The sequence below is a fragment of the Pagrus major genome, chromosome 4 (genome assembly GCF_040436345.1).
Source record: "Pagrus major chromosome 4, Pma_NU_1.0".
In the NCBI taxonomy this organism is placed as follows: Eukaryota; Metazoa; Chordata; class Actinopteri; order Spariformes; family Sparidae; genus Pagrus; species Pagrus major.
Window position 1 is genome coordinate 37,266,317 of NC_133218.1, and position 25,386 is coordinate 37,291,702.

A 25,386-nucleotide genomic window follows, 5' to 3' on the forward strand; every position below is an offset into this window, starting at 1 on the left:
TAATATCTAATCTTTTTTATATTACGGTGTATTTAATTGCATATTTATTATGTTATTGAGTTATTTATTTATTTATTTATTCTTTTTTTTTCTACTGAAAGATTGTTGAAATGATGCGTTTGTGTTCACGCAACACAACAGGTTTGTGATACCTCCGATGGTTCTGGACAGTATATGGGCTCTATAATAGTCGGTATAATACTTGGAGATATGTTTAACATGAAAGATTAGCATTGTTCTCTAAGATACAAAACAATCATACACTGGTAATCTCGCGTCTTGCTCTTTTCCACTTTGTCAGCGCGCACTTGTAAACTCATCATCCCTCTACGTCCAACAGCACGTGAACGCATCTAAAGGAGGACCTGCTTCGGCGTCATGACGTCAGCGGGCTTGCCTTACGCACTTCCCTGAAGTTCAGCCTGGATGTTTACAAACGTCGCTTCCCGCGTTGTAAGAAAAAACAGGTGAATAACGAGAAGAGAGGGCCACACATGGATCGTCCCTGAGTCCCGAGGATGATTAAGACGGAGAAGATTCTGCATCTGAAGAGCCACCGGGGCAGGAAGGTCCGTGTGGTCCGGGAACATTATCTGAGGGAGCGGGTGCCCTGCTACAGCTCTCTGTGTCAGGCGGACTGTGACAACGGTAAAGTCAGCTCGACACAAAGACACAAAACAGCCTTTATTCAGCTCCACAATGAACCCACGACACACAACACACTGTAGGTTACACTGCAACAGAGAAACTGACAACGGAGCAGACACTGTAGTAAGCCAAACTAGCTAACTTCAGTCATCCATCATACTCTTCTTCTTCTTCTTCTTCTTCTTCTTCTTCTTCTTCTTCTTCTTCTTCTTCTTCTACTTCTTCTTCTTCTTCTTCTTCTACATCTTCTTCTTCTTCTTCTTCTACTTCTCCTTCTTCTTCTTCTTCTACTTCTTCTTCTACATCTTCTTCTTCTTCTACTTCTCCTTCTTCTTCTTCTACATCTTCTTCTTCTTCTAATTCTTCTTCTAATTCTACTTCTTCTTCTTCTTATACTTCTTCTTCTTCTTCTTCTTCTACATCTTCTTCTTCTTCTTCTTCTACTTCTCCTTCTTCTTCTTCTTCTACTTCTTCTTCTACATCTTCTTCTTCTACTTCTCCTTCTTCTTCTTCTACATCTTCTTCTTCTTCTAATTCTTCTTCTAATTCTACTTCTTCTTCTTCTTATACTTCTTCTTCTTCTTCTTCTTCTACATCTTCTTCTTCTTCTTCTTCTTCTTCTTCTACTTCTTCTTCTACATCTTCTTCTTCTTCTTCTTCTACTTCTCCTTCTTCTTCTTCTACATCTTCTTCTTCTTCTTCTAATTCTTCTAATTCTACTTCTTCTTCTTCTTCTTCTTATACTTCTTCTTCTTCTTCTTCTTCTACATCTTCTTCTTCTTCTTCTACATCTTCTTCTTCTTCTACATCTTCTTCTTCTTCTTCTAATTCTTCTTCTAATTCTACTTCTTCTTCTTCTTCTTATACTTCTTCTCCTTCTTCTTCTTCTACATCTTCTTCTTCTTCTTCTACATCTTCTTCTAATTCTACTTCTCCTTCTTCTTCTTCTACATCTTCTTCTTCTTCTTCTTCTACTTCTTCTTCTTCTTCTTCTTCTACTTCTTCTTCTACATCTTCTTCTTCTTCTTCTTCTACTTCTCCTTCTTCTTCTTCTACATCTTCTTCTTCTTCTTCTAATTCTTCTTCTAATTCTACTTCTTCTTCTTCTTCTTCTTCTTATACTTCTTCTTCTTCTTCTTCTTCTTCTTCTACATCTTCTTCTTCTTCTTCTTCTTCTACATCTTCTTCTTCTTCTAATTCTTCTTCTAATTCTACTTCTTCTTCTTCTTCTTCTTCTTCTTCTACATCTTCTTCTTCTTCTTCTACTTCTTCTTCTTCTACATCTTCTTCTTCTTCTAATTCTTCTTCTAATTCTACTTCTTCTTCTTCTTCTTCTTCTTCTTCTACTTCTTCTACTTCTTCTTCTTCTCTGTGCTAAAACTAGCCACGCTGGTATAAACATTCAGTCATTAAAGCTCAGTTCATCTCAGTGTAGTTGACTGCAGAGACATTTGATGAGTAGATGAAATACAAGACACAGCGTGTATTTATAAATATAATATATATATATATATATATATATATATATATATATATATATATATATATATATATATATATATATATATATAGATATATATATAAAAAATATAGTCTGTGATACAAATATGATCACATTTAGTGAACAGTTTGCCTCATGCTGTCTGTCCTAATCCCAGTAACGCCTGTAATATTGAACAAACCAGAGACATAATCATTTTGTGTCCTTTTTGTCTGTAACTGTATGTTTTTATGCTGCTGACTGTCTCAGCCAGCTCTCCCTTGATTAATTGTTGTTGTTTTTTAGATTGATTGAAGATTTTAAATGGCAAACTTTCTGTAGCTTTTAAAAGAGTCCATGCACCAGACAGTTTCGTGTAGTTTGTATTGGCTGTCTGTGTTTGCATTAACTATCGCACATTGTTGCCAAAAATCAAGCACAGCGTAACGTTGATCCTGAAGTAATTTGTACTCGTCTCCTTCGATGAATGTTGACATGTGTAAACAGTGTAGTGTTCAGTAATAACTCAGGACAGGAATAAATAATAAAAAGGGTGTTTCATCAGCACCAATCATCACCGTGACAATATAGGTCAAGTCAAGTCAGGTTTATTTTTATACCCCAAAAATCACAAATCACACTGCTTTAGTGGGCTTTATGATCTCTGTCCTTGGAGTAAGGAAAAGCTCCCCCAAAAAGCTTTTAGTAAGGGGGGAAAAATGGATGAAACTTTAGGAAGAGCCACAGAGGAGGGATCCCTCTCCCAGGATAGACAGCCAGGCATGCAATAAATGTCCTGTGTACAGAACAGACGACAAAAATCACAGAATATACAGATTACAATGACAATATATCTGATACAAGTAGATTATAAAATATATGTGAAGAGTTTGGATCCAGGAGGACGACTGAGCCGGCTGAGGGGTTGCCAGTAGGGACCACACAAGATAATTAGTAAAGAAAATATCAGAATGTGTACAGGTTTTGATTTTCCTTTTTTTTTTTGTAAGCACAGATATAAGAGGAGAGGATTGTAAGTGAGCAAGGATCCTTGAGGGGGCCAAAGGGTCCACCGATCCAGATCAGGCATATATGTGTGGTACTTACATCCAGGAGAGAAAAAGGTTCTCAAGTGGCTGATGGTCCATCAGAGAGAAGCCTGAATGAAAAGAGAGGAGGAGGAGGAGGAGAAAACTAGGAAGAAAGAGAAGAGAAGAGAGAGATGCACACATTTTGCAGCTTGAAGGAAACAGAAACAAAAAGAGAAATTAGAGAAAAGCAGTGTTTAACAGAAATGAACAGATTGTTTGTTGTATTCTTGTTGGCAGTACAAACATGAACTATAAAAAGATTAACTCCACTGTGGGAATCTAGACTTTTGTTGATGTTGAAGTGAAATAAAAGACATCATCAGCCAAAATCACCATAACAATGATCAGTTATGGAAGAATGACAAAAAGTAAATTCTCACATATCCGTTACTTGCCTACCAGATGGAAAGGTGCTCCCTGGAGATTTGACCCACTACGTGGTGCCTGATGTTGGAGTGGTGGTCGACTTTCTGGAGATCTTGGAGTTCAGAGAGCTGCAGGGCGTCGTCTTCACCCAGACCGCCTGCCAGGCTGTGCAGCACAGCAAAGGACGCAGGTAAACTCACACTAACATGCTGAGCAGATGAACAATGTATCGTTTAAATTAATAATTTGGTATTTTAGTCTATAAAATGTCAAAAAATGACAATCAGTGTTTTCCATAGCTTGAGAAGACGTCTTCAAATGTCTTGTTCTGTCAGTAAGTCGGTTTTGAAAAAAGTAACCAAAAGTCATACTTGAGTAAAAGTAAAGATATCATGTTAAAATGTTACTTTGGTAAAAGGGAAAGTCATCCATATGAATAGTTCTTAGGTAAAAGTCTTCAAGCGTCTGATATTAAATGTACTTAAATATCAAAACCAAAAATAATGTAACTAGTAACTAAAGTTATCAAATAAATGCAGTTGAGTAAAAAAGTACAGTATTTGCCTGGAGTGGAAGTATAATGTAGAAGAAACTGGATATACTTATGGAAAGTACCTAAAACTACTTAAGTAAATGTACTTAGTTACATTCCATTACTGTATGTAGTTTACTGTTAAAAGAGAATATTTACATTTAAATAATGGATTATTCAGTATAGTCAGCAGTTAATTTAAAAGTCCACAACTAATCGATCAAGTTCCATCGAGGTTTGTAAATGTTAGTCGTCATGAGCGAGTCCTTTTAGCCTTGCACTTAGTTATATATCAACATATTTCAAATCGAGCATACTGGTGGTCAGTGTCGTCAGTATCGCAGGATTACTTTTCTACAAGCAAACACAATATTTAATCTTCAGGCACCTGAAGGCAGCAGGACCGGTCCTCTGGTCAAGACCTTTAATTCCTTAAGCCGCTTTTGAATTAAGCATCTAATGACAACCTACCTGCATTAGTGTGTAAGGAGTCGGTAGGGGTCAACCTCATTATATCAAAGCTCTGCTGACGAAGCTAAACGGGTTCCAGCCTGTGACGTGAAATCTCTCTCCCACACAAACACGCAGGAGTGCTTTTGACAAACTTGATGAACACGGTAAATAAGGAGTCCCACCTGACCTCTGGTTTTGATTTCTGCTTACGCGGCCTTTCTAAAATGTTGCATCATTAATATGATGAAGCTTCACTTTTGATAATGTGAGGTAGACATCGCTGGTGGAGCATATGCTGATGCCATACTGTGTCAGTAATTGCAGTTTTCCATTCACACACAGGGAGCCGACAGAAACAAGCACTCTGTGTGTGTGTGTGTGTGTGTGTGTGTGTGTGTGTGTGTGTGTGTGTGTGTGTGTGTGTGAGTGAAGATTTGTGTATTTCCTTTGATTTTGCAGCTTCGCTTTTCTATCAACCCAGATTTTTTTGTCTCACTATAATTGTCTCATAATGTACCGGGAGATACTTTAAAGTGCATCTTATGCATTAAAAGAAATATCCAGCATGTTGCTCCTCCTGATGTTATATAAATTATATTATTATTTAGATCGCCTCGGCTGCAACTTTATCCATGTGGGCAACTTCACTTGTCAAAGTTACGTCCACTAAAAGTGCTTTGTTCTCACTGACAGGCTGAGGTTGTTATCCTAAGTGTCTGACAACATAATGGAAACATATACCTTATTGTTAATAAATAAGTAGAGCCCGGCTGATACTTGATTTTTGGGACCAATGCCAATAACAATGTTAGGAAGTAAAAATATTCCGATATCAATATATCGGCCAATATATACACATAATACTTCCATAAACATAATTTTTTTGCAGTGGAGATTATTTATCATTATTATATATATATATAATCAAACACTTGTGACCAGGTTACAGTTTACCAATAAACTTAATTATTAAAAATTACATCAGTACACTGAAACATTAAACTTCATCACATTGCCGTCATTGCTGTGTCACGGTTGCTGGCTGAGACGATCTACTGGACTGATTAAGAAAAATGTTGTACCTATTAGTCATTTACACACCAAAATATGTAAACTCAGGGACCAGGTTTAAAAATACCAGATGTACCCTTTATCTCTTTAACACAGAGACTGGAAGCAGGGACTAACTAACTGTTTCTAGTCCCTGTGCTAAGTGAAGCTCAGCTCACGACAGTAACTTCACATTTACACACATGTTTCAATCATTTCATTTCATTCTCTGCAATAAAGTTAAAAGAGTATTTCATCAATGTCTGAAGAACTACTCCTTTAATTGACTAAATTTACTGTTGTAGTTATCTCTATGATTTGGACCTTAACAGTGTCTTTTTGTGTGTGTGTGTGTGTGTGTGCAGGCAGTACAACCGTCTACGAAACCTGCTCAAAGACCCTCGACATGACTGTGTGCTGTTTGCTAATGAATTTCAAGAGTATTCCTATTGTCCGCGAGAGAAGGGGGAGAGCCAGGAGAAGTGGCAGACCAGGTCAGTGCTCATTACCCTCCCATCACCATCACTGAACACTCACTAAAGATGGAAATGTCAAATTCCCCCTGGATACCCCTTTTCAACCAAAACAGCAGTAACATTTTGGCTCCAGCTGGGAACAAACTTTTTGGTTTATAAACAACTTTATTTTTCATGTTGAAATCCTCTTTTGGCTCAAAATTAGGTGAACCGACCAGAACGGAACCGCATCCATTTTGGTGGAAAACCCCCCACAACGTTTGACATTTTTGGAAAAAGCTGAATTAGCTGTCTTTGTCACGAGTTAGATAAGAAAATCAATACTCATGTCTGTGCAGTAAATATGAAGCTTGGGCCAGCTGCCAGCTAGCTTAGCTTAGCATAAAGACTGGAAACAACAAGCCTGGTTCTGTCCAAAAGTAACAAAATTCGCCTACCAGCACCTTTAAACCTCACTTATTAAAGAGGTGATATTATGCTCATTTTCAGGTTCATACTTTTATTTGGGGGTCCTAGTAGAACAGGTTTACATACTTTAATTTTCAAAAAACACATTATTTTTCCCGTATGGTGCATTTCTGCAGCATCCCTTTTCACACTGTGTCCTTAACGCTCCGTTTTAGCTACAGAGTGAGACATCTCGCCTCTGTTCAATCTTTGGTGAGAGTTGCACATGTGCATTACTTAACGGGCAGGATGTAGCCAATCAGCAGAGATGGGCGGGTCATGCCGAGCAAGGTAATGTGATCTAAAATAACGGCGCTACAGCTGGTAACCATGGCTGCGATACAGCCATATATATTTTATAAGATACATATAAATATATATATTTATATTAATATAACGCCTGTTCTGTAGTAACGCACATAAGTGACAGAAGTAAAGGCTCGACTACAAACCAGGCGCTTCAGACAGTGCAGGAGTGTTTTCTGAGGGAGAGAGTAACTCCCTTCAGCGTAGACTTTGGACTTTTTCACTTTGCAGAACTTTAACATGCACAAAAATGCTTCATAATACAAGAAAGGCAAAAAGCAGAATATGACATCTTTAACACAGCGTATCTCATGTAATCCATACACGAATAAAAAGTATCAATACAAATATTTGACATTTTACAGGTTATGTGCTCGACTGTTCTCCAGGAAGTCCTTGCTCCCAGGTACTAACTCTTAGAGAGAAAACCACTGAGGGTTTTTTCCCAAAGAGTTGAACATCATTTCAGTGAAAACAGTTTCTGTTGTGATGAATCGGTTCCTCTGGCTCCTTCAGCAGATTTTAGATGAAAGTTTAAGAATGCGGTTTAGTAATGCATCAACCCTGAATTCATTTCAACTTCAGTTCAACTCGTGCAGCAGAGGCTTATGGTGCAGAACCATGAGGCCACTTAGGGGCCCCCCTGTTGGCTGAGCTGTCAGTCAAACATTTACAATAGTCTGTCTCCATAGCGGCTCGAGGGCTGAAAGGCTAAACTCAGTTTTTCTAAAGATATTTTTCTTCCACTTCGGGTAAAAGTGTAATAACAAAGAAAGCTGGAGCTCCTCAGAATGAGAGGTATACAGCGTAGACTTAATATAGACTCTGTTCATTATACGTGTTTCTACTTAAAGTGTATCAAGATGTCTTGAACCATCGAGCAGATTTGAGCACATAAGCTCCAAAATTGAATGTTTTTCTAACACTCATTACTGAAATAGCTGAAGTTTGATGCTCTGCCAGCGGCCTGTTAGACGGAAGGCTTCAGATGATAAATTGGTGCAGTGAGGGTGGTGATGCTTTGATCTTTTTAAAAATGGATCTCTGTGGCTGCAACTAACGATTATTTTTAATACTGATTATTTTCATGATTAATCGATTTAAATAATGAATTTTTTAGTCCAAAATGATGTCTTCAGGTTGCTTCTTTTTGTCCAACCAACAGTCCAAAACCCAAAGACTCTTTATTTACTGTCAGATATAAGTTTTCAACATTTTACAAGAATAATAAATAACATTATACATGCATGCTCACAAATATCCAGCAGAATAATATAAACACGTACATCATATATAATTGACTACTTTGGCAACCCTCATATTCCTTTTCATTTATCTACAAGAGTTGCTTAAATTTCCTCTGTTACTGTTGGTATAATTTTATTTTCCCAGATTCGTCCAACATATGAGATAAATCCTTGTACTTAAAGATAATTTATTAATAAGCCACAGAAACTTTCTTGTTTGTCTTTGAGTGTGTATGTAATTTTATCCAAAGGTACAACATAAAGACATTTCTGTAAGTGACTGCCAAACACTTGGTCTATCAGTACTTTTCTACATTAATGCTATAGATTTATTGGCTTGGAAAAGGCTCGTATCTATAAAAATCTGTTCTGTTTTTTTACGTTATGTCCTCTGCACACATACTGAGGCTAACAAACTTAGTTATTAACTTAGTTTTAAAGACAGAAGGCTGGAGGTGCAATCTGCCGTCACGAAACGAGTTTATTACATAAACAAGACAGTAAACAGAGCTGTAAATGACGTCTGTATTCTTCCACCATTTCACTTTGACAGGTGTGTTAATGTATACGATAGAGGAACTAAATACAGAATATCAAAGTTTAGGGCTTTAACAGGCAAGCTGTCTGCATCTTCTTGTGTTTGTTAATTACCTGTGTGTGTGTGTGTGTGTGTGTGTGTGTGTGTGTGTGTGTGTGTGTGTGTGTGTGTGTGTGTGTGTGTGTGTGTGTGTGAAGGTGTGTGTACTCTGCAGCAGTATGGTACCATAACCACCTGGCAGGTATGATGGATGTTGTGATGATCACGGAGGACCAGGACGCCGTGGCTCAGTACAGCAGCCTCAACTCTGGAGTGTACGTCATCTCCGTCCAGGTACGTGACACACCTGTACGTTAACGTTCACACCGCATACGGCTCAATATCTGCACAGTCCGTATGTATTTGGATACTGAGACTATTGCAACATGTCTCACCTCGAGGTGAATTTAGTAGCTGTTCTGAAGCTTTCGGTCATATAAAATGATTTTGTTGAAGGTGTTCAGGAATTGTTGGTATTTATATACTGAAACTGTCAGAAATGACAAAGAAAAGCAGCAAATCCTCTCATTTAAGAAGCTGGAACCAGACAACGTTTGACATTTTTGCTTGGAAAAGGGCTGAAATTATTGATCAATTATCATGATAGTGATGGTGATTAAATTTCTTTCTACCACTAATCGAATAATTGACTAATCGCTGCAGCTTTAATGACAACTAGTAAAACTCTTTCTTCTCTTGAAGATGATGTGAAAACTCCTGAACAGCAACAAAGGTTCTTGTGCTAAGATTTTTGTCTCATTTGATGTTTCCAAAGTCAAGAATATGAGCCTGATATCAGGAGGGTTGTGACACCGAAGTAAAGACCCTAAAAAGAAAACTAATTTGAGGATTTATTTTCATATATTTGGCCATCGTTTCTCTCCTGCATGTACTCATAAGAGTAATCGCTGTCATCTGGAACCGCAGCAACAAAACTGAAAAGACATCCGGCATGTAGAGAGACGATCAGTGAGACGAGCAGACAGGTTGGAAATAATTCTACAGTTTGGCCACAGTTATTGGTCACAAGAAAAAATGAATCACCAACTATTTTGATGAGCAATAAATTGTTTCTTTTAAATGTCAATCATTGTCTGGTTCCAGCTTCTTAACTGTGAGGATTTGCTGCTTTTCTTTGAAGAGTCTTTGGGTTTTGGACTGTTGGTTGGACAAAAGAAGTGATTCACTAAACAATAAATGATTAATCATAAAATGAATCCTCAGATTAATCGATAATGAAAATAATTGTTAGTTGCAGCCCTGTTGCTTAAAACTACTACTACTACTAGTATTGTCCAACAATTACGAATTGATTGGAATTAAATTACGACAGAAATTCTTCTGAAAGTTGATAAACTATGATTGAATAAATTAATTATCGCTCAGACCACTAAGACATCGCAGAACTTAAGCCACCACCATAATATTTAATTTGAGACACCAGATGTTTCTAGCAAAAATAACATACAAAATAATCAACAAACTACAATATATATTAATGTTTTTGTTGTTTTTTGTGAGGTAAACTGGTCGTTAAATAAATAGGATCCCTGATTTATTATTTTTCATAATCTGAGCAGGGTGGGCAGAGTGACACTTTGTTCAAGAAGTCAGTCAATTAAGGAAACTTTGGATCCTGGTACCATCTTAACGATACAATTCAATAGTTGTTTGTTTTCGTCCCGTGGCCCACCATTAAGTTTTAGTTTTGGTCCTTGAAGGGAAAAAGTTTGAGCAGCGCTGCTTTAGAGGATTTAAAGACTGTAAAACATCTTACTTAGTTGTTTCCCTCTTCAATCCTTAAAGTGTTATTTATGCACCAGCACATCATGTAATGTTCAGAATGCTGAAGTGATTGTGCGCCACCTAATTGTCTTGCATTGCGATGCCCCATATACGCTCCATCCATATCGCTCCAATGAGCTGCTTGACAACTAATATGCTGTTGGAGTATTGAAGGAAAAAAACAGTCAGGAAAAGTAAAGTGTGATGGCTGGTTTAAAGTTTTGATGAAGTGGCTGCAGTGTGACTCAGTGGAGCGTCAGCTATATTAAGACAAGAGAAGCTGTGATGAATCACAGTGAGACTCACACATATTCTGTGAACACCTGAGGAAAAAGAGCAGTAATTTATTTGTCTTGTCTGCTTGTTAACAGCTGTCAAGTCATTATGGACATTAGTAGATGATGATGTAAAACAAGCTAATGGATGCATGAGAAGAGGCTGCTCTCAGGTCCACCTGTGTATCAGGAAATTTTAGGAGTGAAGCAAAAAACAGCATTATGGAGATATTTTACTATGAAGTAGAATTATAATGGAGCCTAGAAGACATAGAAACAGATTTCCTGTTTTAGCTAAAAGCTGATCTGTGTGAGGTGAGTTTGTTTCAAGTCATAGCAGTTCATTGATCCGTAGCAAGGTTACGGTATTTAATTTATTTTAGTTTTGATTTTAAGATTTTATTTCAGAGAGTGTTTGCTCGTTTAAGTTTAGTTTTTATATATTTAATCTTAGTTTTACAGTAGATTTAGTTTGTTTTTGTCAGTATGTAGTAAGGATGTAGCTGCGTGTATATACAAAACACATTTGCAAAATGTGCTACTATTATTCTACACGTCACTATTTATTATTTTGATTTGTTTTGAAACCAGAAAAAATATTGTTTCAGTTTAGTTTTTTATTAACGACTATCATTTTTGTGCAGTATCAGTTTACAACAGATATTTTTCACTGCTTATTTTCCTTTTTAGTTTCAGTTTTAGTTAAGTAATGCTTGACGAGTACCTCGAGGTTTGGATTGATTGAAACATTCAGCAGTTTAAATTCACCTTCAGATTCTGGGTCCATTTTGGATTCCATGACACTTTCTGTTGTTATTAAGTACAGCTCTGATTCCCGCCTCTAACTGGCTAAATCTCCATAGCAGCAGCAGCTGAGGCTGATGGGTATTGTAGTATTTAGTATTGGAATTATTCACCACTAAGGTCCAATGTAGGAAAAAACTGAAATGAGGATGAAATAATTAGAACTTGTGGCCACAACATGAATCTATAGTATCATTAAAATGTCCAGAAGACTCCTGTGTTTCTCTGTTGAAGGACATTTCGGACATTATTAAAAGAAAACACATTGCTGACTCAACTGAATTTAAGTGTAAAAGGTCCAAAAAATCTAATTGCATTATCCCCTGACTCATGATGCTAGTTTTTACTTTATCTATTTCAGACCTGTGTCTCTTCATTTTGCAGGATTTTTTGCAAAACTTCTGGCCAGAGCTGCAGGTGGCTCATGAGCTGTACAGCTCCATTTCTCAGGCGCTACAAGAGAAGGAGAGCGAGGCCTCGCAGAAGGAGTACACTGAACATCTGCCCGCTGAAATCCTGGAGGCTGGAATCAAGTCTGGACGATACATTAAGGTACAGAACAAGTCCACCTACCTGGTGTACGTCTAGTATTTATTTGATTAGAATAACGGTTGTGATGTTGGACAATAAATTTATATAAAGCTTCTAAATGTTCCTGGTAAAAAAATAAAATGTGCAGTAAATCAAACTTGTGCCTGGCTTTGCCTCACAGGTAACCACAAAAATGAAAAACAACAAGTTGTAGAAGCATTTTCAGAGGAAATGGTATGAAAACATTCTAGGGAAGGTAGCAAAAAAAATAAGGAATGATCCGTTATAGGACAGTATCAACTCTTAAAGAGAGGCGTCAGTAGATCTCAACCTTCCAGATGACTAATTTGAATTAAACTAGATTGTTAATGTTAAAATCAGAATAGATAATCTCTGTCCTTCTTTATCAGGGTACTCTGAATATCAACAAGCACCACGATGAGGCCTCGATCATGACGGAGGGTTTGTCGAATAAGAACAAAGGTACAGAACCGCACCGGCAGAGCAGAACATTCATTCATTCACTACAAACAAATATTTCACTCCTGGACTTGTCTTCACTTCTTCTTTTCCTCTTGTCTGTCTCACCTTTTCCTGTCCTGCCTCAGATCTGAGTTGGGGCGTGTTGGTGTGTGGAAATAAGAATCGTAACAGAGCCGTACACGGAGACACGGTTGTGGTGGAGTTGTTGCCAAAGAGCGAGTGGAGAGGGAAGGTCACAGCGCTGTCTGAGGGAGAGGAGAAGAGCGGGGAGGAAAACGAGAGCAAACCTATGCCGACAGGTGAGACAATGCATAGCGACTTACAGTAAGTCATCAACTTCACTTATTATGCTGCTGTCGTGTTTTCTGTCCTGTTTGTTTGTCCATTTGCGTGCTAGTGTGTTGAACAGAAAATAAAACTAAAGTAACCCTGATACTGATGTCTCATCTTAAATCCACAGGTCGTGTTGTGGGGATCCTGCAGAGGAACTGGAGGGATTATGTTGTAACTTTTCCTCCCAGAGACGGGACTCAGTCTCAGAGCAGGAACTCTCAGCGGATCCTGGCTGTTCCCTGGGACCGCCGCATCCCCAAGATCCGCATCAGTACTCAGCAGGCCGACGCTCTGCAGGTCTGGATTGCCCTCTGATTTATGTACTCATGTGATTAGAAAAGGAATTTGACTTTGATAAGATTTCCTGACAGGATCCTTATAACTGGATATCTTTTATTCTTCTGTTTGTTTGGTGTAACAAGGGTCACTTCTGGCTTTTTCGCTGCATTTATCTACCTTAAAAAACAAAATAATGATTTAAAATGGAAGTAAATCATGATGCTTCATGTATATAAATAGTACTTAACTTTACTACTGACATGGTTTGAAATCATCTCAACATAAATGGAAATAATGGAATGTAAAGAAAATCTCTCATGTCATAAAATGTGGCCAATGTTGGCTACTTAAACTCTTGTCTCTTTACCCCAGGACCACAGAGTGGTGGTGCGCATTGATTCATGGGAAAGCACGTCGCTCTACCCAAACGGCCACAGTGTGCGGGTGCTGGGTCGGGCTGGAGAGCTGGAGACGGAGGTCCAGACCATCCTCATAGAGAACTGCATCCACGTGCCTCCCTTCTCAGACGCACAGGTCAGAGAGGAAGCTCCTCACCCTCTGATGTTAAACAACACTTACACTCACTGTTTTGAATTTCTGTAGTTGGAGGCAAAAATTAATCAAATAAAGAAATAACACTTCTGACATAAGTTAGCAGACACAGAGCTTTGTTTTCAGACACCTTACAAATTAAAATTTTGTATTTTTTGGTTTCCACCAGCTCCTTAAAAAAAGCTGCTACACTTTCTTCACTTGCTAGTCATGAAGCCATTCAATGATTTAAAGATCCCCTCCAGACATGTTTTAAGATGTATATGAAATACCCTACTTTGGATGATAATTTGCATCTGATGTTTTCCCACAAAAAGTCCAATTATCTTGAAATGACATTTACTCCTTCTCCCTCACTTTAAATTCTTTCCACATCACACTTGTGTTTGCTGAATATTGGACCAGGATCGGCTTCCAAACTATTTTTCAATGAGCTCAGAGAAGATTTTCACTTTGGGCTGGGATGACTGTGGAAGGAGCCCTCTAGTGTCAAACTCAAACAAGAGGGTAAACACATCTAGAATGAATTCTGTGGCAGACAGGGCAACGATGCAAAGATTTGTTTGCATGTCTGGAGTGACTGTTACTTGTGTTGTGATCAGATCTCACTTCCCCTCTCTATATACAAACAACCACGTACATCACTGGGACAAACGGATGCAAGGTTTTTTACACAAAGAAAGAACTTATTGTAGATTATTTGCTGAATTTATAAGAAGGTCCAAATAATGAAGAATTTGTCAGAGACAACGTTTATAAAGTTTCTCCTCACTCACCAACTCACTAAATTTAGCAATTTTTTAAGGGAGTCTGGTGACTTTCTCCACGGGCGACTAAAAAGTATTCACCTTTATTGGTTACTGTTCAGTGTATCTGTAAAATGTGACATGTTTAGCATCAATAAAATGTTATTGAGTGTAAATGGTGAAATCAGTGTAAACAGTGTGTTCAAACAGCTGCTAAATGTTGGCAGGTCAGACTTCAGCACTTTAGACACAGAAGCAGACAGGCTGGTACAGCCATGCTGCCACAAACTGACACTTTTTACAAGGAAACACACAACTTACTGTTTTCATTTAATGCTGAATTTACAAGAAGGAGACAATGATTCAGAATCTGTCAGAGACAGAGTTTCACATAATTCAAAGTTTTTTTAAGTTTTTTTAAAAACTTTTTTTCTCCTAAAGCAACAGCTGTTAAAATCCCATGATTTGTTAAGGGAGTCTGGTGATATTGTGGTTACTAGTTCAATGGTTGGATCCTTCTGCTCCTTCTTCTTCTTCTTCTTGTTTCACAGAGGACATCAGTTGAGTAGGCGGTCCTTCAATGTGGTCACATGCGGCTCAGACCACCTCTGAATGTGGTCTTGAGTGATCGGATCCCAAATATGTCCTCAATGCACCTTGGAGGCGTTCACACCTGTACCTTCATTCATTTGTGATCAGATTACTCATGATAAAAGTCGGGATGAAGACTAGGTCTAGTTTTATACAACTGGTCTCAGTTTTGAACAGCTTCAGAAGGACGGTGCTGAGCAAACATGTGGCGGCGCTGCCACCTGGAGGCCACGTCCTTGGACAGTGTTCTTTCAGGCTGAAGTGTCTCCTCTAAGGAGCAGAGTCCATGAGGTTTAAATGGTCCCCCTACTCTTCGTGAGGCATATTCACCATATGAGGACACAATGATGAATAGTTGTATTGCTCAGTGTGCCGTACGCAGAGGAATGAAACAGCCTTGTTGAAACTACGTATCGGTTAGAGTTCACCTAGCTCATGTTTACCTCTTCCTTTCATTACCTCCAAGGACTTTACAGAATCCAATAACCTTTCTTTCTGCACATTGCTCGTGTTATTTTGTAAAGAAAGACCTCTCAACACAGCACACACTATCTGATGGTCTCCTCTGAGCCCAAAGCACAGGCAACATAAATTATTCAATGAGTCCCTTCACTTTGGCTCGAGTGTTGCACAGCTGCCTTTGTAACATTTTCAAGACCTTATGTAACCCTGAGTTTTCTGTCTGTGCCTGTCCTCAGCTGAGAGAGATGCCGGTCAACTCTCCCGAGAAGCCGTGGAGGATGGATCCAGTCCAGGTGGCAGAGCGGCGGGACCTCAGGGAGACTCACCTGGTGTTCAGCATCGACCCGCGGGGCTGCGAGGACGTGGACGACACGCTGTCGGTGCGCAGCATCGCCGGCGGGAAGCTGCTGGAGCTGGGGGTCCACATCGCAGACGTCACCCACTTCGTCACAGAGGGCTCGCTCACCGACCTGGAAGCACGTATGAGGTGAGGAGCGAGTTGGATTGTACTGTAGTGGAAACACCAGAAACACCTCGAAGCAGAACAGGAGAGAAGAAACTAATGAGAAGTTGTGTCTGACTTTCTGTTGCATCATTCAGCTGTAGCACTGAGTGTCTGTCAGTCTCTGCACTGTGTGGAAAAGTGTCTATTATTCTGTCCAGTCACTGAATACAGTATACAGTTTTGTCCTTCTACAGGGCCGGGACAACACGACATGATGCATAAATTGTCCTTTTACAATAACAGAAACTGAACCTAGAAAACATACTGTATCTTTTCAGTACCGGCTGGATCACATCTGTTTATCATCAGTTCAGTTCAAGATTCTTCACATTTAAACTAAGGATGGGTGTGATTAGCTGACTTGTCGTTTGTCAATTTTGACTATTTTTAGTGTTTTCTGTCTTTTAGACGAGCTGGCTATTCTAAGTTTAAACTTCCTTTTAAACCTCCTAAAATAAAGAATTTGAAGATTATTTATGAATGAAAATGACCTATTTATTTTACAGCATTATCAATAATAACTGGCGAGCTGTAGGTTGTCCCAGCCATTGAAATGAAGACAGTGATGAAGTGATAGAAGAAGGGGGACCAAAGACTGAATGTCACTGCTTTGGATTTTTTATTTTTCCCTCAACTTTGTTCGTCTTCTGTCTCTTTGTAAGGTCGACGACATACTACCTGGCAGACCGCAGGTACGACATGTTGCCTGCTGTTCTCAGTGCAGACCTCTGCTCTCTGCTGGGAGGAGTCGACAGGTCAGTGAACTGCACCTCTCCACATCACTTTGCTTTGGAAGATGTTTAGTTAATTACTTGGTGAACATGTTAAAACACGCCATCTTCAAATCTTTATGCACAGGTATGCCATGAGCGTAATGTGGGAGCTCGATGCACAAACCCTCGCCGTAAACAAGGTGTGGTACGGTCGCACGGTGATCCGCTCCTCTTACCAGCTCCACTATGAGCTGGCACAGGCGCTCCTCAACGGAGAGCAGGCGGAGGTACCGGAGCTGGCCCAGCTGGAGCCTGAGGTGAAGGATGCTAAGCTAGCTGAGCTCACCCAGGCTCTGGAGACGCTGACACATGTAGCCAGACACCTCCGGGCGCAGAGGGACAGAGGAGGAGCACTGGAGCTGGAGGGGGTGGAGGTAAGATTAGTCTATCCTCTTGTCTTTTCTTCTTCTTTTTTAAGTAAAGGATTATCTCGGATGTTTTATTTGTATTTAAGTAGTATTTACTTTTAAGATTTGACATTAAAACTGTGCCGAGTTACTTCCTGGGATCCATTCTTCTCCAGAAACAGATAACATTACAGAAATGTTAATCAAAACTTCAGGCAGATGAGTTCAGGTTCCAAATAAAAACAAATAACCGAAAGACAAGACCAAAACTGTTTTTGTGACTGTTTCCGTAGTTGGAAAAATAATGTAAGGAACTGAAAGATTATCCCGGCAAAACCTTTTTTAGCTCTTCTTAAATAGTAAACGCAGGAGAGAAAATCATGTAGATCAGACTTAGAGGAGGACAGGAGGAGGAAATAGTGCATTTGTTGGGGACTATTTTCAGCGGCGGATAAATCCATATTCGATGCTCTAGTGAGTATTTGTGGCAGCAGGACGGTGTGGGTGGGATTAAGTCAGATGGATGGTATCAAGGGATTTGTTGACAATAAGAACGATATAGAATATCATCAGTTTTGTTTTCCCAGATGGTGAAATTGTAAAACATACTCTTAACTTCGTATCACTGTTAAACCGTCCCTCTTCAGGTGCGTGCCCAGCTGGATGAGGAGAGGAACATCACAGCTCTGGTCCCCCGACAGCCGCTGGAGGTCCACGAGACTGTGGCTGAGTGCATGATTTACGCCAACCACTGGGTGGCGCGCAAGATCCAGGAGACCTTCCCTCATCAGGCCTTGCTGAGGCGACACCCGCCTCCACGGCAGGAGTTCTTCAGCCAGCTGGTGGAGAGCGCCACGGCCAAGGGATTCACCATCGATACCAGGTGACTGACAGTGTTGTTCATGGGAGCTGCATGTTGTTGTTTTGAGTCTTTGATGGTTTACAAAAAAAATCCTCTCTGCCAATGACAACACCGCTTAGAGTGAGCAAGTCACCACATTAAATCTGTGTTGCACTCAGTCACACAACAGTTTCATGACTGAGATGATTTGTTACATCAGTGGGAATTATTTTCTCTCTTTGTCAAGTCGTGATGTATTTTTCCACATCAGCTGTCAGCTGCTGGAAAGAGGCTCGTGTTTATAAAGTTAATTCTGTTCCTCCAGGACCAACAAGGCTTTAGCTGACTCTCTGGACCAGGCTGTGGACCCACAGGACACGCTGGTGAACAGGATGCTGAGAATGATGGCCACCACAGCCATGTCACAGGCCCTGTACTTTTCCACTGGTCTGGAGTCCCAAGACCAGTACTACCACTACGGTACACCAAATACAACCTTCAGAACATCTTTATTTACGTCTTTTTTATGATTTGATGCAAACTGATGTCCATTTTTGTCTCTCAGGTTTGGCTCTGGACCGTTACACACACTTCACCTCACCCATCCGCCGTTATGCCGACATCGTGGTGCACCGCCTTCTCACCGCAGCCATCGCCATGGAGAGGGGGACGGACTCTGGTAAAGAAATAGCCAGTAACAAAGAACTGGAAGAATTGGCTCAGCATATCAACAACAAGAACCGAGTGAGTGCTGTTCTGTGATCCTCTGGGTCGTAATTCACTTCTGACTGTATAAAATAAACTCTTCTGACCTCCGTGTGATTCCTCCAGGCGGCCCAGCGGGCCCAGAAGTTGTCCACAGTCTTGTTCCAGTGTCTCTACTTCAAAGAACGAGACCCTGAGACTGACCAGCAGTGTGTGGCCGACGCCGTCATCTACTCCATCAGAAACAACGGCCTGCTGGTGTTCATCCCAGAGTAAGACACTCACTGGGAGTTTTAAGATCGCCATTCTCTGTATTATCAAGGTTTTTTAAATGTTTTCGGGCTTTCGAGTTGCAACACTATGAACTGTGGGTAATTCCCACGTCCAAAAAATTGTGAAAAATCCTTGTCACAATTTCCCAGAGCCCAAAGTGACGTCTTTAAATTGCTTCTTCTGTCAAACCAACCTGTGCTTTTTCAGGTATGGTGTTAAAGGGCCGGTGTACCTGAAGAATCGAGAGGGTCAGGTGGTGGCTGCAGGACAGGACGGCAGCTGTGAGTGGCAGAGCGGCTCCTTACGCCAACATTCAGACCACATCAGCACCACCTCCAGCTGCGGCACCTCCACCTTCAGACTCTTCGACCACATCACCGTGAGTCGCACGATATGTTTAACCTGAGGGATTAAATTTGATTGTTTTCTAACTCTTAGACTAGTCAACGAGCCTTCATTTAGTTAAAAAAAATATTGTCAATCCTCTGCTCTCCACAGGTTCGTGTATCTGTCCGCTCCACATCTTCTCACGCTGACAGTCTAAACCTGGAGGTCATCAGTAACAAGCCCCACCGCAGCGCCGAGCCCCAGCAGCCCCACTCCCAGGGCCGCAGCCAGCTGGTCCAGGAGGTGGTGCGCCTGGCCGAGGAGGCGCACCAGCAGGCCCAGGAGAAGGCGGCCCGTCGACCCAAACTCTCCAGAGAGGAGAGAGAGTTCAGCCAGAGCAAAACTCCCAATCTGTACTCTCTGCTGGAGGAGGTGAGGGAGCTCGCTCTGATGGACCTGGACATGGCTGCACAGGTGTGTGCGACATCAGCGTAGAGCGGCACTACAGAAGTGATGGACGCAGCAGAGCCTATCACGGATGACTGAAGTGAACATTTTTTTGGAAATATCAGTAAAAACATCCACGAACAAATGACATGAATCTACATCAGAACAGCAACAAGCAGGAAACGTTCTTCTTTCTGAACAATGTTGGAAAGTCAGGTGAAGTTTCGTAGTCCACAGAACATTTCAGGAGCTAGAGACTTGTTTTAAAAACAACCAAAAAACATGAATGGCTCCATGCAGCTCGTCTGCTGTAATCAAAGTCCCAGCTACTTCAGATGTTTAGCAGAATGCTGCAACGCTGTTTTACTGTGAAGCTCCAGAAATGTTCTGTGGACTACGAGACTTCACCTGACTTTCATCAGCATGGAAGGAGGAGATGACGACTGGATTCACATGTTTGGTGAACTTATCCCTGACATTTCTTCATGGCAGATTTGTGGTTATTTATCATCTGAATACTTTGTGTCACCTTAAAGGACAATGACGCCTCCGATCATATTAATATGCTGATTCTGATTGTTTTCCTGATGCTGGTCCACAAAAATAGTGAACACACTGAGACATTAAATGATATCTAACTTGAATTTTAACAAAATTGGTGGCACTTTAATAGCTACTGATACAAACAAGCAAGAGTATAAACTATCAAATGTGATCATTTGATTTTAGCAAGCACATTAAAACATACTGTATGCTTCATAAGGAACTGGTGCTTCAGTAATTACTGACTTGTAATTAGTGTTCACCCTCATTATGACTCTCGTGCATCAGTTGAATGTTTTTTGAGCTCTTGCTTGTTTGTATCACAGTAAAGTTTCCACAGTCTATTTTTGTAACATTGTTGATTTTGTGTCTTTTGTAGTTTGTAATTAAACCTGAATGGATGAACACTGAAGTCGTGTCTGAGTTTGGAGCTGAAGCATTTTATGTATTGTAAATAGTTATAACATAAGTATTAGTATAAAAATAGAGTAATTGAAAACATTCATTAAATTGAGGCAGTTTTTGGTACTCATTTAAAACAGGTGAAATGGAGGACGGTGGATATTATTGAAGTGAAGCCGACTCGTACTTTCCTTAGAGTGTGGACTTTACTATCCTGTATGTGAAGATGAGATCAGTGTCTTTCAACTGAAACAATTCAATTTAAAATTAAATCTTTATTGTTCACTGTTATAAAATCACTGGTGAGACCACAGCTCGGCTCACAGTTTTAGACATTTCCCCAGAACAGACTTAATATTTTAACATGTTGCTGCTTCACATGCTGCACTTATTACATTACTACATGAACAACAAGGCACCTTAACGTCAGGCAGGCATGTTTTTTTAGTTACTAAGTTATAAAGGGTCATTTACAAGTATAAAACAAAGAAGTAACAGGAATTTGTGAAACCAAACACAATCCTACCGGTGGTATAATCTGAAAAAGGAAAAGTTTGGGTCGTGTGTTTCAGGCAGGAACCAGAAGAACAAGTTTTTGGTGTGCTGCTCTTTAGCATTAATCTCCGTCCTCACACTCATTACTGGGCTGATGGAGCTGACTGGTGCTGCCGTCTTCCTCTTTCTCACTCTGAGGTGAATCAGCAGAAGGTTCAGAGTCTTTGTGTGGCTGCTCGCTGGGCTCTTGTGTGCTGCTGCTGGTTGGCTTCAGGTCCAAATCCTCCATCTCCTCATCCTGATTTTCAGAGGTGTTGAGGACATTTGCAGAGGAGACAGACGTGGGTTCATCTGCTGACGTGGACGACTCAACAGTCTGGGAGTCTGAAGGATCTGGAGGGCAGCAGCGTAACGTTCAATTCAACTACTACCCACTGAAATGTAATTATTTTAATTATATTTACTGTGTTTCAGATGTGAAATCAGGTAGAATCTTATTTTCCATCACTGAGCAGATGAAATGCCTCTCACCTGTCTGCTGCTGCTGCTGCTGGCGGGCGAGCTTCCTCTCCAGGGCTCGCTGTCTGTTCAGCTCCATGCGTTTACGCTGCTCCTCGGTCAGAGACGGTGCAGCTGGGGAGGAGGACGCAGCTGGAGAAGGAGCTGCTGGAGAGAAAGAAGGTGGGGCAGCTGGAGCCGGGGTGGAGTGGACCGGCGCTTGCAGGTCATCTGGGAAGACTGTGCTGTTGAACGGATCTGGATCCCCGAAGACGTGAGATTCAGGAGCTGCTGCTTCTTCAGCTAAACCAAAACAATACATCACAGAATCCTGGATTTAGAGTCAATTTGAGCCTCGTTCGCTCTCATATGATTTTTTTTTTTCCTGTGACCTCATGTCAAGGACCTGTCTCACAAAGGAATTAACAATGGCTGAAAAAATTGTAATATTGTCATGTCTTACCATTACCCATGTAGTCCTCGTGTGTCAGCGGCATGTCCAGTCGTATCCGTTTCAGACACGTCTGCCAAATACAAAAATGCCGAGAAGTTACAAACACTGCACTGTAGACAATAAGTACATTTCATTAAATATTCAGCATGAACATCCTCTTCACACCTGCACTTCCTTCTTCTTGCCGAGTTTCTCCACTTTGTCAATAAACTCCTCAAACTGCAGTTTTGGATACAGCCTGTGGGCCCAGTTCTCCATCTTATGCATCAGCAGCTGCAGGTCCTCCGCCTGGTCGGACAAAACACACAAACACCCTGAAACGTGGATGATCTGGTGAAGTACAGTCAACATAAACTTCTCCACAGTCACCTGTAACTTCTGGCTTTATTAACATGTCTGCTGTCAGCTCTCACCTCGTGTCCTTTGCCTTTGAAACGGACGTCATCAAACAGTGTTCGCAGAGCTGGAAGTCCTCTGTCTGAGATCAGCCTGAAGAAAAAGAAGTACTACCATGTAGGTCACTGTCTAGACTCCTTTTATTATCCTGCATTTTAATATATTAAAGTCCTCCATTATATGAAAGCACTGATGTCTGAAGTACCTGTTAGAGTCCAGCTTGGGCTGCGGCCTCTTCACTCCTTTCCTTTTAGCAGCAGGAACCTCATCCAGCTTGGACACGTCGCCATTTTCCTCGTCTGCATGAACCACATCACATGACAACAGGACAGGAGGTCAACATGCTGACAGTGACAGAAACCCTTCAGCAGGGCAGGTTAGGAGCAAATGAAGACTCAGTTACATCTTTAGTGTTACATACAGCTCCTCACCATTTCCAAAGGGGTCTCCTTCATCTTGTCCTCCCTGGCCCGGGGACTGAGGTGGTGGGAGAGGAGGGAAAGCTTCATCCTTCAGGCCATCGTAGTCACCAATTTCTAGTGGGCCGCGCATGGTGTGTAACTTCTGGAAGGGAAAAATAAAACCTGGATCAGTCAATATCAACTTTAAAAGCAATGAGTTCTTGTTTATCTGACTATTTTTTGGCAGATTACACAGGAGCATATAATTTACTGTAGTACAACTATGAAAACATGAATTATTTTGATTTCAAAATCAGTGTCCGTATACTGTATCTCTGAGAGGCTGGACTCAAATTCAGAATGAAAGTAGGATTGATTGAAAGAAACATGGTGGAGAAAACAGCACTCGAGTGACATGGACTGGATTAAAACACAATTAATTACCCACACACTGTACTGCCATACCATCTTGAGATTCTGTTTTAAAGTGCTTGACATCTGCAGTTTGATATTTTACATTACAATATATGACAGCCTTATAAAATTCAGTGTATCTTCATGTAAAGTTGTCTAACCCTCAACCAACTACAACATTAAAAGTGCTCCTTATACATTATGTGATTTATACCCGGTCCTAAAAGTACCCAAAGGTGATACTTGAGTAAAAGTAAAGATGTTGAGGTTGAAGTATTACTTTGGTAATGAACTGTACTGCACGTATCAAAGGTATTTTTCTAGCAATTGATAAATTTAAGTATCAAAAGTACAAGTCAAAGTATACATATATTTACAAGTATGTACTTGTACATACAGTAAACAATGGGTAGACCGATTATCGGATCCAATATTAAACATTTTTCTGATTATCTGACTGTGTGAATCAGCTGATTGTCAATAAAATAAATTAATTTCAAAAGGCATTACTTTGGCTCTGATGCAGCATGTTGTCAGGCAAATAAATGTTGTGTTGACTAAAAAGTACAATATTTGCCTCCAAAATGCAGTGGAGTGTAAGTATTGGGTAGTAGAAAATGTGAATAATCAAGTAAGTTGGTGTTGACATGAATTTTATTTTCAATATTAGGTATGAATATCGGCCCTGATATCAGTCTTCATCATCATCACAGTCGGTATCGGCCATGAGTGGACAGATATCGGTCGAGCGCCGCGTCATCACCAGAAGGCGGTAAACTCAATCACGGCCGAAACACAACGAGTGAAGACGGTTTGTCCTCCGTGTTTCACCGCTACACACAGAAACAAGTGCGAGCTGGACAGACTGTGTGAACAGGACATTCACGTCTTTGTCTGAACGTTGGTTGAATCTAACTTTATGTTGGAGAAACGTTTATAGATGCAGGAGCGAGTGAGCGCCGCTGCTAAGCTAACTACGAGCCGCTGCTAAGCTAACGAGCTAACACGTAAACTAGCTGCTGTCAGCGAGACGGTGAAACGTTACGAGTCAACACAAACCACACAGACACCGACATGACCGCAGCTTATAAAAAACAACACTGTGGTTCAAAGTAAGAGTCAGAAAACTGTCCCACCTGTCAGCAGCTGTCCGGAGGAAGAAGCACGAAGCGGCGGCGAGCTAGCGACACTCACATCCGGTACTGTTGTGTCCTTCAAAATAAAGTCCGACAGATATTAGCCAAAACTACAGATTATACATTTGGAGGGTGGTAATCAGTTTTTCTTACAGTGTTTCTCTGCAAAGATGACATTGAAACATGGACATAAAAACACAAGACGAGGAACGTCTCCATTCAACAGCTACACATAAAGCACATAAGTTAGTTTTTCACCAGTAAAACAAGTGTTAAGTGTCCATTTTCAGTGAATTTGCAGTTGGACCATGTAAAACTATATGATGTGGATGTGTTGTGCTCTCCAGTTAACAGGGCAGTTACAGGTCATCTGCAGGCTGATGAGGCGACGAGAGAAATAAATAAAATGTGTTCAAACTCCTAGAGATTAATGACAGGAGCACTTGCAGAGCTTCTGACTGTAACCTTTCAGAAGAGCCCAAACATGTCTGTCCTCCTTAAATTTGACAGTTTGTTGACCAAAAAAATAATTAAAATAATGTGATTTAGTATTTTTCCAGCTGAAATGTGTCGTGGCGGTACTGGCAGTAAAATGCTTACAGGCCAGCCCGACCTCCATAAAGATATAAACAAAAAACATGTAAGTCTATGGGGAACGCTCAAAGTCTGCTACTTGGACTATAAACCAATAAACAAAGGCCTCTAAAATGTCAAACTGAAGGTATATAGGGGGGCTTGGGGTTTCAAGGGGTTCCCAAATAAACACAGATTCAGAATGAGGGTGAGAGCCACCTGGGTGCCTTCCCCACCTCTTTTAAGCCTTCACAAAAAGGGTGTCATCACACCACGATTGGCTGGGAGGGAAATGCACCAAGCTGCTTCCACTCCTCAATCAGGAGTCAGTCTCCTCACCTG

General features: G+C 40.6%; 2 protein-coding genes across 3 annotated transcripts; one reads left to right on the forward strand and one right to left on the reverse strand.

The window, feature by feature from the left end:
- Positions 1-400: 400 nt before the first annotated feature.
- dis3l (DIS3 like exosome 3'-5' exoribonuclease) lies at positions 401-20,687 on the forward strand. Its single transcript, XM_073465014.1, has 18 exons — positions 401-648; positions 3,622-3,775; positions 5,986-6,114; positions 8,832-8,967; positions 11,922-12,089; positions 12,479-12,551; positions 12,677-12,850; positions 13,012-13,181; positions 13,536-13,697; positions 15,751-16,001; positions 16,682-16,774; positions 16,878-17,166; positions 17,787-18,022; positions 18,306-18,460; positions 18,546-18,724; positions 18,812-18,957; positions 19,166-19,337; positions 19,457-20,687. Exons 1-18 carry the CDS (start codon positions 519-521, stop codon positions 19,778-19,780), a joined length of 3,141 nt encoding a protein of 1,046 aa, XP_073321115.1. The 5' UTR covers positions 401-518; the 3' UTR covers positions 19,781-20,687.
- A 245-nt stretch (positions 20,688-20,932) lies between these two features.
- Positions 20,933-25,221, reverse strand: tipin (timeless interacting protein). Of its 2 annotated transcripts, none has more exons than XM_073464571.1 (9): positions 25,072-25,221; positions 24,472-24,547; positions 22,952-23,084; positions 22,726-22,819; positions 22,538-22,613; positions 22,290-22,412; positions 22,134-22,194; positions 21,704-21,973; positions 20,933-21,565 (listed from the first exon to the last, which is right to left on the reverse strand). In XM_073464571.1, exons 3-9 carry the CDS (start codon positions 23,070-23,072, stop codon positions 21,294-21,296), a joined length of 1,017 nt encoding a protein of 338 aa, XP_073320672.1. In that variant the 5' UTR covers positions 23,073-23,084; positions 24,472-24,547; positions 25,072-25,221; the 3' UTR covers positions 20,933-21,293. The 2 variants fall into 2 exon arrangements, with proteins under 2 accessions (XP_073320672.1, XP_073320673.1); XM_073464572.1 differs by lacking the exon at positions 25,072-25,221 and adding an exon at positions 24,625-24,643.
- Between the last annotated feature and the right edge of the window lie 165 nt (positions 25,222-25,386).